At 38.7% G+C, this 16,103-nt stretch overlaps 1 protein-coding gene across 3 annotated transcripts in view; it reads left to right on the top strand.

Moving 5' to 3' along the window:
• Positions 1–15,738, top strand: part of RASA3 (RAS p21 protein activator 3) — a 128,470-nt gene extending 112,732 nt beyond the window's left edge. For all 3 annotated transcript variants that reach the window (XM_033513158.1, XM_015640084.3, XM_033513160.1), the window contains 9 exons: positions 560–637; positions 1,552–1,629; positions 2,182–2,255; positions 5,893–5,999; positions 6,931–7,013; positions 10,336–10,547; positions 11,299–11,402; positions 13,163–13,346; positions 13,902–15,738. In XM_033513158.1, the coding sequence (XP_033369049.1) occupies positions 560–637; positions 1,552–1,629; positions 2,182–2,255; positions 5,893–5,999; positions 6,931–7,013; positions 10,336–10,547; positions 11,299–11,402; positions 13,163–13,346; positions 13,902–13,977 (996 nt within the window). In that variant the 3' untranslated portion in view covers positions 13,978–15,738. The remainder of the gene's footprint in view (positions 1–559; positions 638–1,551; positions 1,630–2,181; positions 2,256–5,892; positions 6,000–6,930; positions 7,014–10,335; positions 10,548–11,298; positions 11,403–13,162; positions 13,347–13,901) is intronic.
• The last annotated feature ends 365 nt before the right edge of the window (positions 15,739–16,103 follow it).

The raw sequence follows: 16,103 nt of genomic DNA, 5'->3' as shown, positions 1-16,103 counted from the left end.
CTTGTAAAAGCCTTTAGGAAAATTGCCTTTGTTAGTCCAAAGATCTATTATATCTGTCTTGGATATGAAGCATATGTTGAATGACTTTGTATGTGAAGAACTTGGGAGATACTGAATGAAGAGTGAAATTTAAGGACAAACAAGGTAGATGATCTAAGCTGCTGTGAAAAATAGGGTCATTGCTTTGTTCTCGCCAAATCACATTAATGCTGGATTGATTATCAGCAGTGTTGGAAATATTTTGGATGTTAAATAATGTATATCAGGCTTCTAGTAGTTGTTCTTATTGGGATGGAGAGGATGTGGACAGCCTTGATTTTGTTTTGTGAGTGGTTGCATTGGGATCCCTGAAGGTCAGTAGGGTAGCTATGGAGCACGATGGCTTATGAGCCAAAATCCTTTTAATATAAAACCAGATTTTTTTTCCTGCAGTGTTTTATTAGGGGTCTTTTCTAATTTTTTTTATTCTTCTGCAAATGAAATATGAAAGAAGGAATATAGTTTACCTTCCTCTGTTCATTATTATAGCTAGTCCATATAATATTGTTCTCCTTCCTAGGATCCTCAGACGTCTCGAACTTTGACACTTATCTCTAAAACCATTCAAACACTAGGCAGCTTATCAAAATCTAAATCTGTAAGTATGCAATTTTCATTTAATGGCTTAATTTAGGAAAGTGATTTTTTTAATCTTTTATCATTAATTGTAATTAAGCCTTTAAAATGCTTGAGTTGCACTAGGCTCATGCAAAACTGGTTGTTTACTTTGATTATAAGCCTCTCATGTTTAGAAGAAAACTAAATTATCTTAATCTGAACTAGATTTCAGTAAAGCAAAATTGTGTGACCAATCTAGAAGTCTTTTTCAGAGCTCTTCATTCCTTCCTATGGATGAAAGACAATGATCAGAAAACCTGTGAAGTTCTCTGCTTATCTGTGATAAATTATTAGCAGCTCTACAAGGCTTTAAAGATTATTTCAGCGTTTTAAAACTGAACTGAGAAAAATCTCCCAGTAATGGCAAGGGCTGTACTTCCCTTTTCACACCAGTTTGGTTTTCTGTCAGTGGTGAGATTAGATCTAGATGCCCATATTCTGGATGTTTGATTGAAATAAGTGTACCTAAGGCACCGCACTGCTGGAGCTGGTGGTAATTTGGGGTAGCTGAGGTCTTGTTAGGATTCACACAGGCAGCTGTGGGTGACTGTGTACTTCAGTTATGAGTCTTTCAAGACAGTAGAATTATTTTTCTTACACTTCTTGTCAGGAGAAAAATTTAAAGCCAAAGCAGAATTTTGAAGCATTTGAAGAATGTATTATTAACTGTAGTAACTGAACATATGAAATATGTTCTACTGCCTCTCTGAAATAGAAGCTTGGTACTACTGAATGTGTGCTGTATAACATGAAAGTAGCACTTATTTTATTTTTGGCCGGGAAAAAACCCTCTGTCTACCTGCAGTGGCTTTTCTTCTGACCTGTTGCTATTAACAATAATATTTTCTGTATAAACTGTATGATGATACACATGGTTTTGGCTTTGTGTTTCAGGCCAATTTCAAGGAGTCTTACATGGCTACATTTTATGACTATTTCAATGAACAGAAATATGCAGATGCAGTAAAAAATGTAAGTAACGTGTGTGAAGGTTCTAAAAATCCTGCTGTGCTTTTAAAGTTGAGTCCTAGAAAGCAATACATACTGTTGGTAATCAAGGAAGTGTGTTGAGAAAAGCAGACTCCTGATAACTAATACTCAAGAAACTTTTATCAAATTATACTTGTTTCAATAGTAAAATTTCTTTGCATCTATTTCTAGTTAATAAATAGGTTGGATTAACAAGCTGCTGCTTTGAGTTTTTTGAGGTGTGTGTACTTTGTAGAGTGCTGCAGATCTGTGATGAAAATTGCTTAGTCCAAAAAGGAAGTGAAAGATCCATATAACAAAGGAGAAGCACGAGAAGTATTTGGCATCTGCAGTTCTACTGCTTAAGAGCATTTGTGCTATTTTTAGGTTGCAACCCAGGAAACCTTCCAAATTCCTCAAGCTTCTGCTTGTTACCTTTTGTTTAACTACTTTCAAAAATACTCTCATAGCTCTGTGCTATGCTAATGTTGAAAGATTTTAATCTGGGTAGTGTGGTCCTGTCATTTTTTCATCTGCTCTTTGTTCACCTTTTAGTTTCTAGATCTAATTTCATCTTCAGGAAGAAGAGATCACAAGAGCATAGAGCAACCTATATTGCTTAAAGAAGGGTAAGTATGCATCTGCAGCCAAACCATCTACTTGAGTGCTTACTGCCATTCTGAGGCAGCCACCTCTTTTTCTGCCACCCTTATTCCATTCATGCAATCAGAGAAGAATTTAGGAAAATTCTTGTGCTGCAATTTCTGCTCTCTGTGGTTGCTATAGCTGATTTGAATTATATTTTCATTTGATTTAAACATCTTACTATATTTGTGTTTTGAAATAAGTGGAGGAAAGTAGAGCCTGTAGCTAAGGCAAAGTAAACTTAGATCAGCATTGTATTAAAATCAAGCTGGGGTGTCTTTTTCCTGAACTCCAGTGAATAAAAGCTGTTAAAATCCCACTGTGAAGACACTGGAAGACTGTGAAGACAGATACTGAATAACATCATGAGAGCAAAGCCTGCAAATGGAATTTGCTTTTGCTGCCCTATGAGATACATATGCTAACTATTATCATGGCCATTTTGAGGAAAATTTGACATGCACTTGGAACAGTTTATAATTTTAGTACCTTTCCTTTTTTGGGATGTTCCATATGCTGTGTTAGTTTCAGATACCAATTGTTGACATTTTTTGTTATAAAACTGGGTTGTTAAGATCATCTAAATGCACTGTAGAAACAGATTCTTTGAGCTGGGAGGAAGAAAGTAAAAAAATCCAAATTTTTTAGAGCTCAGTAAGCTCTAATGCTGTTTGAAAGTAAGCCTTCATGGTCATTTTAAGTAATGCAAAAACTGCATTTTCAGTGAAAACATGACTACCTCTTCTATTTAACCTTGACAGTTCACTTCTCTGATAAACCTCTGTCCTTAGAAGCAATTTTGTCTATTTTAATTCCATACATTTATCATCCTTTTGGTTTTCAAAATTAATTTGTAGTTTGTAACATTTACCCTCTAACTGTAAAACATTTTTTCTGCCTCTGTCTTTCTTTTGCTCCTGTCTGATTTTTTTCTGTCTTTTCTTGCTCGGCCTGTGGCTGCTGTTGTAAGGACTCTTAAACTAACAGTAAAGAAAGTTGATGGTAATAGTTCATGCAGGTAAGATGGTAGAGGCAGTTGCTGCTTTGCTGTAGCTACTGGCTGACAGCATGTCCTTCGCAGCAGTAGATTTGTCTGACTTAACTTTGGGGAGGAAGTACTCTGTTTAACCATCCTGAAATGCCTGTGTAAACCCAGCAGAGAACATTTAGTTCCCCGTTTCTTGATGTTGACCTTTTATTTTCCTTAAAACAAAATCCTGCTTTAAATAGAGAATAAAGGATTTCTGTCTGTAGGCAGGGCACCAAGAAGCACTGTATGGATCCTGAAGAATTTACTGAAGGTGATGAAGAGACCATACATATTCTAGGCACTTCTTAAGTAGTGTTCATGTAAATTATTTTCAAGGTTAAGAAGTGGCCTTCAGCAGTCTATTTTTTTATATTTTGCATTATTGCCATGTTTTGTTGTGGGACTTTTCACAGCCTTTGATTTAATTCTTCTCCAGACTGAATGGCTGTCTAGTGGGGTTTCTATTTGCCTTTGTAATATTTTTGCTTGCTTTTGTGTTTTTAATCTATTTTTTCCTCTATTAAGAGTATCAAATGGAAAGCTATAGCCTAAGTACTTCTGAATGAAAAGATTAGTCATTGGCACTTGGGTTTGCTGACATCAATCATGCCATCACTGCTTAACAGCTGCCTGCCTCGTTCTTTGCAAACGGAAGAGAATGAAAAGGAGAACTATTTTTTTTGTTTGTTTTTTGTGATGAAAAGGGCATGTCAATACTTCCAAGCAAAGCTAAGGCAGATCCAGATTCAGGTCTGCAATAAGCATGAGAAGAAAAGGTTTCTCCAACCACCTTGTACTGAAATGGGTTTAATCTTGGACCTTTTTTCCATTTGTGCTTCTATTTGCTCTGACTTCTCATATATTTTGCAATTGCTAGAAATAAAGAGGTTGACCTTTTAACTTCTATGACTGAATGCTAGTCACCTGTCTCTGGAAAATAAAAGCACATATTTCTCTTGGCTATGTCAGCCATGAAGAATTTAATTAAAAATGTGCTCTTAGCTCTGCTGTGTGGGGTTTGCATTTTTCAAAGACGGGAGCTCTGTAGGAGTTTGCAGTTTTAAGTCACCTTTAAGTGTTGGCATGAGAAGGACACTAGAAACTAACTTGAAGAGCATGGTGTCCTCCTCCAGGGTATCAGTTCTTCCTTTGAAATTAGCCTTAGCCTGGGGTTATGAGGGCTACTGTCAGTGGACCTGGTGACAGCCTGAATCACATGATATTATTAAATATTTCTTAAGTATTCCAAGAATGAGAACCAAGACAGTAACTGTCTGGCCATTTTAAAAATGAGAGATGTATAACTATAACCAGTTAAAAAAAAAAAGTCCACTGCTGTAGACAGTCTTTGTCATCTTTTTCCCCCACAGCTTGGAATGAGCAGCAGGCACCAGCCTAGCTGGTTACAAAATAGTTAAAGTCTGAAGGAACTTGGGCTTCTGTTTGAGCTTTTAACAGATTTGTGATCTGGTCAGATGTATTGTAGTTATTTGTGACTGAAGGTACCAGCAGCAAGAAACAGAATATTAGCTGTTCTAAGCATTTTAGCTCTGCTACTGAAAATTTTTAAGCCAGTTCATTTGCTGTTCTCTCTGTGTGCTCTTTGTGCTGTATAGTGCCTTCCTACTTGATAAAAACTACTCTGTAATAAGTAGTTTTTACCTGCTCCATTATAGAGTTTTGTATTTGGCACAGTAGTTAATGTAATGTGTAGAGTAGCCATTATCAACTCTCTATTGCATATGCACACACATTTTTATCTTAAAAAAGTGATGCTAAGCAGTATGAAGTCGCCAAAGTCATGGTGAGGCTTTTGGATTGATTTAGTGGTTAAGAAAGTGGTGGAGGCATCACAGTTTCCCAGTAAGCTAATTTCACAATAAACCCATTCAAATCTGAAATTAATTAAAACTGACATTTCACTAAATGAACACCCCATATCTGCTTAGAAAGGGATAGGGGTGCTCTGCTTTCCAGCCATGAGATCACTTCATATGTTACTGAAATTACATTTCAACTGCAGTATCTATGTGCAATTGCAAATGAGGCTGTGGAACATCCTGATTTTGTTTCTAGAGCTGGAGAGTGATTAAAGCATGTGATGCTATAGTCCCTGGGCTCCAGAGGCTTTACACACCTGCCTTTTAATTATCAAACATAGTCTAAACTTTTTGAGCTTTCTCACAGCTTAAAAAATAAAAAAAAGCTTGTAGTGTCAACAGGTCAAGCTTAGCAGAGCAGTACTAACTGTGTTCTGCCTTTTTTTCTGCTGTACTAGGAAACCATTTAGCTGCATTTGTAACTGCAGAAAGGGCACAAACTGCAGCTCAGTTAACTAACTACAAGTCAAGTTACATGTTTTGTCCCTCCTCTAGATCTGGAAAAAGGACAGCCCTCACTAACAGATGCACTAAACCTATCCAAATGTGACACTCTTTCTTGCCAAGAAAAGACCACAATAATTAGAAAATATTTTGTGTCCCTTCCTAAAGCTTTGCAAGTGCAATGACATCTATATGTATGTATATACCTGTATATATAAATCTACATACATAAGCATGTATTTTAATAATTGGTGCCCTGTTTACTAGGTTCATGATCAAGAGAGCACAAGGAAGAAAACGATTTGGTATGAAAAACTTCAAAAAGAGATGGTTTCGCCTCACAAACCATGAGTTTACCTATCAGAAAAGCAAAGGTAACAAAGTTTTGTCAGTCTTGTTTTGATACATTGAAGCAAAGATTAAACATAAGGATTGTGTAGGAGTAGAAGACTGAGATCTAGATCTCCAACTGTAGAAGACACAGTGCTGGCATGTCTGTCAGCCTGTATGTTCTTGCTCTTTTTTTAGTGTCTGTATTGACAGTTAGAGAAGCTTCTTGGATAGCACAATACCCTGTAAGTTAGCAAAGTATTTGATAATATTTGTCTAATCAGTTATTTACATAATCTGTAGGTTTCACTGTTGCCTAGATTGTCCTAGGAAACAGAGCTTACAAACCTCAAGCAAGAATTTGGGTTTGTATTGAACATTCTCAGATGCATCTCAGCATGTGCTCATAAATTCTGTAGTGTTGGCACAACTGGATGCAGTAAGCAGGGATTCACCTGCAATCTTTGAACTTTCAAAATGTGTTCACTTAATGTTGCCTAATAGCAGAGATTTTGCTTTTTTTCAAATTGTTCCTGTCTGTTCAGTAGTACACAACAAGTACCACTTCCTTCCATCATGTAAGTACATAGGGAGAAAGAAAGATAAGGAAGTATGTTCAGATCATGCCAGTCATTATTTCACACTCAGCTTTAAGATCTTGCATCACCACTAGTTCAGTTCAGCTGACAGGAATGATTTATTTCATTGTCACCTTTGCAGTAAATATACTGCATCCTGCTGCAGTAATCAGTTTCTAAGAGGTTTGCTAGTGTGAGGTAGCACAGCTGAATACAGAAATGTACTTAAGATAATACTTAAGGACCATGCCTGCAAATCCCTGCTGAGTGAAAGATTTTCCCTCTATTCTTATGCTGTCAAAATGATCTTCAAAGAAACTGAATCAGCCCTTAGAAAAAGGGCAAGGACGAGTCGTGAGTAAGTGGCTCACTATCTGTGTGTCTGTGTGTTCTGCAGGTGATCACCCTCTGTGTAGCATTCCAATTGAAAACATTCTGGCAGTGGAAAGACTAGAGGAGGAATCCTTTAAAATGAAAAATGTAAGTAGGTCATCTTCATTAATGTATTTGTTAGGCTGCTCCAGATCCACCAGCCTAATCTCCTTTTTCCCTTTTGTAACCTGGATTGAATTTCTGTTGAAAGATGTACAACCACAGCTGCTTGTTCTGTATATAGCAGCAGGAGTTTCCAAAAGTACAGCCCATTCAGATTCTTAACAGCCCAGTCAGCAGCCTCTGGGTTTCGTGATCTGCAGCACACTCAGTACTGAGTGCTGCTGATCAGCTGCCAGCTCTGTAAGGTCACACACAGGTAAGATGATCGAGTCCCTGCCCTTTCTGCCAGGCCTCTCTGGTGGGAAGAACTCACTGCTTATAATTGGGAAGGTTCACAACTTCTTTATTAGCTATTAGGTTTCTTTACTGGTTCATGAAAGTACATATATATATATATGGATTTGTATATTTATGTTTAATTTGGATTAGGTTGTGTACCAAAACATCTGTGCTGTGCTAGTATGGTTTACCATTTTAAGTGCCACATTAGGGAATAAAATACAGCTGTATTTCTCATGCATGGAACACTACTGCCAACTTCTGCATTGCGTAAGAACAGACTTGATCAGTTTGGGTGATGTTGGGAGCCTTTTTCATACAGCTCTGCCTGTAAAGCTGAGTCCAGTCCTTCAAAAGAAACTCAGGTTTTTTTCCAGTTCTGAACATGCATCTACTACGGACTTATTTATACATGTAAATGGTGGTGATTTTTATCTTTTTCTGCCTTTAAATCTTTCCTGCTTGTGAGCACCGTGCTCACTGCCAATCCTACCCTACGCATTAGGTTCCTCAAACAGCTCTTTGTTAAAAGTGACATACGGTTCTAGACTCTTCAGTATTTCCCAGTTTAAGGTATTATTTTGGTAGCTTCTCTGTCTCTCTGCTAAAACATGGAGAAAGTTTCAGTTCCACCTGCTTCTAGAACACGTCTCAATTGTACTGTAGTTTGCTCAGGTGTTTATAACTCTACTACATAGGCAAAAACCAACCAAGCTGCAAAATAACTTAGGCTGTCAGATGGCAGCTGTAACATGTGATGAAATTGCCAAGTGCACTCTGCAAAGTACCTTGATTGAACTGAAAGCAGCCTCACAGTTGAGAGAAAACTCACTGTCTCTAGAGAGGAGTGAGCTGTAATTCTGTAACTTATGCTGAATCTACTAAGCTAGACTGAGCATCCAAAATATGTCTGGGTTGTGAAGATTCATTATTGGAAAAGTACATCTTTATTGTTAACATCAAAAACCTTGTGCTATTTTGGTTGCTTAAATTCAGTATTATGTGGGAAATCTAGGTGACTACACCCATTCCAGGAAATAATATTCAGTCTTTCCATAAACAGGAGAAAATAGTGTTACCACCTCCTTGTGCTAATGTATTACTGTTTTTCTTGCCATACATAAATAGATTACTTCAGCAAGATCAGAATTCTCAGAACACCCCAGCAGATATATTTGCAATGGATATTCCCTTGTGGGCGCTTGTGTGATAAAAATTCACATTTTGTATAAATGTTCTCAGTACTCTGAACTGCACCAAGTGTGTCTTTGTCACTCATGTTAAATCTGCCTGTCTGGCAGTAAGGCCAGTTGCCTTTATTGTTCTTAAGCACAGTTTTGGGAATGTGAGGGTGGCTTTAAATACTCTTTGGGTCTTCTGTGTTGTTTGGTGGTTTTGGTAGTGTAAAGGTCTTGCAGCCACTTGAAATTCTTGGCTTAGTTGTGGGCTCCTCAGTAACTGTTGCCATATGTTGGATCACTTTGGTTGGTATCCCCTTACACAAAGCCATACTCCTTAAGTGTTCCTTTGTTGCAATGCAGGAGGCTCCATTTACCCAGCAGGACATTAAAATTCTTTTCCTTGTAGCTCTCTGTTAATAGAGGGTTGAACTGCACGCTCCTGTCTTACTTTTTCTTCCTTCCATCCCTGTTTCCCAAACTCAAATTGCCAGTCATGCCCTGAAGAGTTTTATTGAAAGAAGTCTCTGGTGTGTCGTTGGCACAGTTGGACTTACCGCACCAAGCAGCTCCTACAATTCCATGGTGTATTGTGCCTTTCTAATTATTGCCTGATACCAATAGGGATACTAAATCCAGGGAAATGATTGCTTGAGTTTTCCCTTTGCTGTTTGAAATGATGCACATCTAAAAGTGTCACATCCCTGCAACATCCTCCTAACCAGCTGGGTGCAGAATTCAAGGCAATGTGTCATCTCCATGGAACAAACAAAGGCAAATTTCAATTTTGTTTGGTCTGGTTTGCTGTTATTGCTTGGTTGGTTTGTATGTTTTTTGTTGGGCTTCTTTTTTTGTGTGTGTTTGTGTGAACTCCTCTGGTTTCCTTTTTAAAGCAGCACAAGGAAACTGCTGTTTAAAAAATTGTATTCCATATGATACGGGCAATGTAATGTCTTAATAATTTGAATAATCAAATGAAGAAGTAGAGGGGAGAAAGACAATTTAGGCATACCTGAAAAAGAGAAGAAAATGCATTAAAATTAAGTATTTGCAGAAGCTAGAGGAAATGAAGGAAATTTACCTTTCCAAAATTTTCAACTAGGATCACTAACTTGAACTTAGGAATATCAGTGTAATTAAGCAGTTAGGCTGTGCATCAAAAATTTCCTTCTTCAAGAAGAGGAAAATAAATACTCTTTTAAGTTGTAAGCTGTTTTGAACAGGCAGAAGAGCTTTAGATTTTCAGTGGTCAAGCTGTAACACAGAATTAATGTGAAATTATTTAAACCACCTGATGTCAGTCAAAGAGAAACAGTATTTCTGTGATTCTAATAGAAGATATAGTTGGGTACAGAAGCATGGAAATTATTAAAAGGCAAGGGTCATGCTGAAGCAGCTATTAAAAGGACTAGAGAAATGGCAGTATTAAAGCAAAGTTGTCACTAAGGCTGGTTCCAAACTCCCTTTTTTTTCTTTTCTGCTTCCTGTTGATGGACGTTTCCTTTCAGGCCTGCACTGGGTTCCTCTGTCAGCCTTCCAAAACTTGGAGTTTGAGCATTACTAAAATTGCTTCCCTGAGGCTGACAACCAATCTTGTTGAGACCCAAGCAGCAAGTTGATATTATCTATTTGTAAATCATCTCCTGCAGGAATGATATCTTACTTCTTGTACCAGGTGAAAGGTCTTATTCTTTTAAGGGCACATTTGCTGCTTGGATTTGTGCTAAAATGTATTTATTGGTCTATTCTTTTAGTATACTGTTTTCTTTTCCTGCAATAAATTTTCACTTTGTGGCTAGTCTTAGGTTCACTGAGTCATTCTGGTGCTTTATTCTGTGGTTTATTTGCAGATGTTCCAGGTGATCCAGCCTGAAAGGAGAGTCCTGTATATCCAAGCAAATAATTGTGTGGAGGCCAAGGACTGGATTGATATCCTCACCAAAGTTAGCCAGTGCAACAAGAAGCGCCTCACGGTTTACCATCCCTCAGCCTATCTCAATGGCCACTGGCTTTGCTGTAAAGCTACTGCAGATAACACCCCTGGCTGCACACCCTGCACAGGGTAAGGGTTTTTACATGCCATGGGTGTAGCTGCTGCCATGGGTACGTGTGTCTCTGCAGGGTGACTTGCGGGTGCACACATAACCAAGGTTTGCCAGGTGTACAGGTGTTCAAAGGCCACCTGTTGGTATTCCTGATTCTGCATGTCTTGATCAAAATGTTGACTCTTCTAAGAGTTAGAGATGGTAATAGGAGTTGACCGTGGGATTAAAAATACTATGGTTTTGATCATCTGTCATTAATAAAAACATTTGAAATCCCTTCAATATACTGTTTGTAAGTTCCTGAAGCATTCATCTGCTGATAGATTTAATTCTAAACTGATCTTTTCAAGGGGATACTCATGCTCTCTCTTAAATGAAGATGTACTGTCTGGTTTGTAGGAAGTAATTTTCATCTAAACTGAGAGACTTAACAAGACTGTAATGGTAGTTAAGCTCACAATATAAGACCTGCATAGTTGGAAGTTCAGTGCTTTGGCTCCTCCATCTGGTTGTAGCTGACTAATTCACCAAAATGTCTGGATACTTCTCTTTCAAGTCAGTGAAAGTGTGCTGGATAAATAGAGGCATAAAGAAATTTGAACTTCTTCTTTTGGGAAAAAAATGGAAGGTTTTGAGCTCTGTTACACAAAATCTTTTTGTTTTCATGAGAGCTCACTCAAAGTTTGTTTTCAAAACTTGGTTTTCCTTGCTAAGTGCTTTATGTGCCATAACACAGGGTTTAGCATATAACTTTCACCTCTCTTCCAGAGGCCTGCCAGCAAATATACAACTGGATATAGATGGAGATAGAGAAACTGAGCGCATCTACTCTCTTTTCAACCTGTATATGCCAAAATTGGAGAAAATGCAAGGTGAGTATTAAAGATCATTTCATCTCCAATTCACTTACCAAGGCAAAAATACCTGTGAAAAGTTGGATATTCTGGCTCTACCAGCCTTGCAAATCACATCCTAGAACATAGTGGGTTTTATTCCACTTGTTTTCCCTTCTGCTGTCTTGAGGCAGTTATGTGTATTATTTTTGGTGCAGTCTCATGGTCTGTAAAAAGTTCTTTGCGTAATAACAGTTGTTTGAAATACGGTCTTAACCACATCGTCTTAAAATAGCATAGCCACAGAGCCTTGCTTGGATGCTCTGAATTGACAAATCAGAGGCAGCACTGAACCAGAGGTTTCTGATCCTGACAAGGAGCACCAGCAAAGTTGAGGTTTCAGTGGAATATGGTTTTGTGTTACCAGAAGTCATGTGCACGCACATTCCCTGATTCAGATCCTAAGAACCGGCTGGATACAAACGGCTTCTTTGGAAAGTCTCTTTCAGAATTACCCAGTCAAATTACCTGTGGCTGCCTGTGAAATGCTGAAAAGTGGAGTTTTGGCTGGGAAACTTTCAGAAGCTGAGGGAAGCAGAGATGTGATGGCAAGGATAAAAGAAAGAAGAGACAGCAGAGGAAGTTGGTACTAGTAGGCATGCCAAGAGAAGTATCCGGTGTACACAGTGCCAGACTTGAAATCCCAGTTTAGCTCAGGGAGTGGCGGGGAAGCCTTCACTGTGGCACTGATCTTTAAATAGGACTTTATTTTATAATATGAGATAAGCCAGTGGTGTCAAACACACAGACTGGAAAGCACTTTAATCTGTCCCTGGCTGCTGTGCAATTGCAAACTCAAGATCCTCACCACTTCCGAGCTGTCTGAACTGGTGCCCAGCTTTCCCCTGTTCCGAATCCTCGCTGCCAATGCCAGCATCGGATTTCGGTGTTGGGGAAAAGGACGCAGGTCTGGCACAGACAGTGCAGCAAGGGAAGGGGATTTGAAAGCCGAGACTGGGACAGCAGTAAAGCTAGAAGGAGAGACAAAGTAAAATACTCTTTCCCTTTCTTTCCCCTTCTAATGCACTCTGCTACAGTGCGGGAGTAGATCACGTGGGAAATATGTGGATGTTCATGTGTAGTCAGTGTCCAGATCTCCTAGTCAGGAAGGCTCACTGGTAACATCAGAAGGTACAGAAGTATAACTTTGGGTATGTCATAAAGCAGGCAGCCTGGCAGTAGTTGTGGCATATTCTGATTATGCTTATTGTATAAATCTTTTATGGGTAATATGGTAAAACATGACTACTTCAACCTGTAATGTTTTCAAATTCAGCCTGTACTTGATGCCTGGGGATGGAACCTGTCCCAACAAGTGAATACTTGATTCTGTGCAGGCCAACCCTGCAGCACAGTGGCAGAGGCAGTACTTTTACGCTGTGTGAGAGTTTCCAGATTGTCTGCATGGGGTGCAGAGAGTGGCTTTTGAGATTAAAGCATTGCCTGTGAAGCAAAGGACAGCTTCCCACCAAACCAGGAGCAGCTGCCAGGCTTGCTGCCCTTTCTGTACAAGACAAGGAGGAGGGAGTGGGGGCATGGGACAGCTTCTCGGCCTCCCAACAGCCCAGCAAAAGGACAGGGAACTTCTGCTGTGGATGTCAGCCACAGTTCTGTGGTGGTCACACAGAAGTGAACCAAGACTCATGGTATGAAGCCCAGACTCAGTATTTTTAGTCTGCTTGTCTTGCTTTTCCCCCCCTGCCTGATATCTGTTCCTGTACTTTATGTTTCTTCTCCAGAGGCCTGTGGGAGCAAATCTGTGTATGATGGACCTGAAGAGGAAGAGTATTCCACGTTCATAATTGATGACCCTAAGGAGACATATAAAACACTAAAGCTGATTATTGAAGGTGTTGGAACTTTAGAGCAGGAGCATGCTCAGTATAAGAGAGATAAATTTAAGAAGACAAAGTATGGAAGCCAGTAAGTACAATGGATTGTCCAACAAGAGTGGTCCTGGAAGATGGTATTTCCCTTGCTTATGTTCTGGTTTTCATGATATTTTGTCAACAAAAGGTCCTGTAAATACATACAGAGTAACACCGTGACTTAGGATTTATATCACAATATTTTAAAGCACTGAAAGGAATTTTTTAATGCTTCTTTTTAGTGCAGTTTCATTCATAAAATTTAAATGTGATTTTGTTATAGTGGTTTTAAATTTTGAACCCATGCTGGTGAGCTGAGGAGTTAATAGCAGAAGATACGTGTGTTTACCAGCTTATCTTGGAGTGTTGTTTTAAAAATGGAAAAACTGAGACAGCCACATGGCTGTGTTTTGTGTACACTTAAAGCATTCTGCATATGGCTGACAAAAAAGAGGTTCAATTCAGTCAGCTCTAGCTCAAGTAAAATGTAGTGTTAACATTAAAATTACAACTTTGAAAATCAAATTTAGGGAAAATTTTTTGTATGTTCCATTTTCATGTTCTGACAGAAAGTTCTATGTACAGTACTGGTTTCTTTTTTTTCTTTTAGAGAACATCCCATTGGTGACAAGAGCTTCCAGACATACATCAGGCAACAGTCAGAGATCTCAGCACATTCCATATGAAGTGCAAAGGAAATCACAGGACAGTGCTGAAGGGTTGAATAGTGATGCTAAATAGCAAACAAAAGGGAAGCCACACATGTAGCAAAATGTATGGATAAGTGTCAAGCTTACAAACTTTGAGACTTGGTAAACGTATTCTCTTTTCAAGAAACTGTTATAATAGTTGCTGTGCACTTTATTCATCTGGTTATTGACAGATGATAAAACCCTGCCTTCTAGGCAGTTGTCATGTGTATTTTTAAATTTGCTTTGGTTTCTTGGAATCTAGTGATCAGTTCAATGATCAAGGTGTGTGGACTTCATCTTGACAACTCCCATGCAATTCCTTGTGTTTTGGAAACCAAGCATGCTGCTAATATGCAGCATTTTCTAGAATTGTTGTTTGTTACTGTTTTTTGTTCCTGATTAATGTATATTATGCCACACCCCCTGCGTGCTCTCTTAGGAAAAGCTTAGTAACACTTTACTTTTAATGCCTGCATTTAGAAAAGAAGCAGAGAAAAATCCCTCTGGCGTAATCATCTACATTGTAGCTTGTATTCTGAGCAGGCCAAGGAGCAGGCCTTTTGTTTTTACAGCAGTGTAATTTTTGCTAACTGTGCACAGTTTTTAATAGAAATTCAAATCTGAATGGTACTCTTGATATTTTTGAGATACGAAGTCATTTCTCCAGGCACATTCAGCAGACTTTGGATTTGAAGATGCGATCTCAGCAGTATAATAAAACTGACTCTCATAAATATGAGTATGAAAGAAATGAACTCATGTCAAAGCTACGTGTCTCTTACACAGTCCAGTGAATGGTAATCTTTGAAAGTCTGCCAACTGAAAGGCAAGGTAAGCTGATTTTGATGGTCTTTTATCACCACAGTGAGAAGGACAAATAAGAGTATGAATCAGGCAGCCGAGACATGCGGATTCCCAGGCACAAAAGCCGTCAAGATGGGTTTTCTCTGAAAGGATGTTTATGCACTGGAGTCCATGCTATCCTAGTACCACTTGCTTTTCTGGAAAATAGATTTCTACTTTTCCAAAAAATGTTTTTAAATACTTTTTAAAAGAGACTTGTTAAATGATATTTAGTATATTAACATGCATAATGATAACTTGTTAATACTATGAGTGTAGTAAAAATGGAATGAGCTATGTATCTCACTAATACCAACAAAAGGAGAGGAATAAAGATCTTCTAAATACTCAATGCATATTTATGTATGCTGTTTAGTTGTACACCATAATTTTTCTCTGTGTAAGGGTCTGATATACAAACATCTAGCTGTGATGGCTTGGAAGCCTGCATGATGGATGTTAGGCCTCTGTGGGGTAGAAGCTAGTACAGATTTTAAGCTGAGTTGGATCAGAAAGCATTGATCAGTTTAATGTGAAGATGTCTGTGTTCAAGTGTTAAAGAATAATTCTTAACTGTGTCCTCATTGCATCTGACATGATTTAAGATGGCTAAAGTATTTTGAATGCCTCTGTTTGTTAGTGATCTTAGAAATTAAGTTTTGGTTTTGTTCAAATATATAGTAGACCACCTTCTAGTAGATGATAAATGATCTTTTATTCATCTTCACCCAGCAGACTGGGGAAAGGGAAGTAATGAAGCATTGCAAAGATGCATTTAGGACTCCAAGCTTTTAGCTGCCATGAACTGCAATTTTTAACATGTATTTGTAACTTAATATTGTTTATAAAATACTAATGACTTGTAATGTGTGTTCTACTTGCCAATTAAAAGAAATGGTTTATTTCTGAAAACTGTGTCCATGTCTGGAGTCCTTTTAAATTCACGGTGGCCACCAGCATGCCTCTTGGCACAGCATCTTCTCGGAGTGGGGCCATGGATGGAGATCCTTGTGAGTGTTACCTGCCTAGTCTCATCCTCACCCACCCTTTTTATTGTCAGCATTGCAGCCATGGGACTCTGCAGTGAACCAAACTGAGCGTCTGAGCCAGCCATAAACTACCTTAGCAAAGGAAGCTTGCTCAGCTAGGTCAGCATCTTGAACTGATTCCTTGTGTTACTGCACAGTAACTGAGCTGAGACGATGTTGAAAGGACAGGAGGAACGAGCTGAGCCCTCGGCACCCTGCATGCCTAAGGATTGGCTCACAGGCCTATGG

This window comes from Parus major, chromosome 1 (assembly GCF_001522545.3).
Source record: "Parus major isolate Abel chromosome 1, Parus_major1.1, whole genome shotgun sequence".
Lineage (NCBI taxonomy): Eukaryota > Metazoa > Chordata > Aves > Passeriformes > Paridae > Parus > Parus major.
The sequence above is the reverse complement of the archived record's forward strand: the minus strand, read 5'-3'. Positions and strand labels throughout refer to the sequence as shown.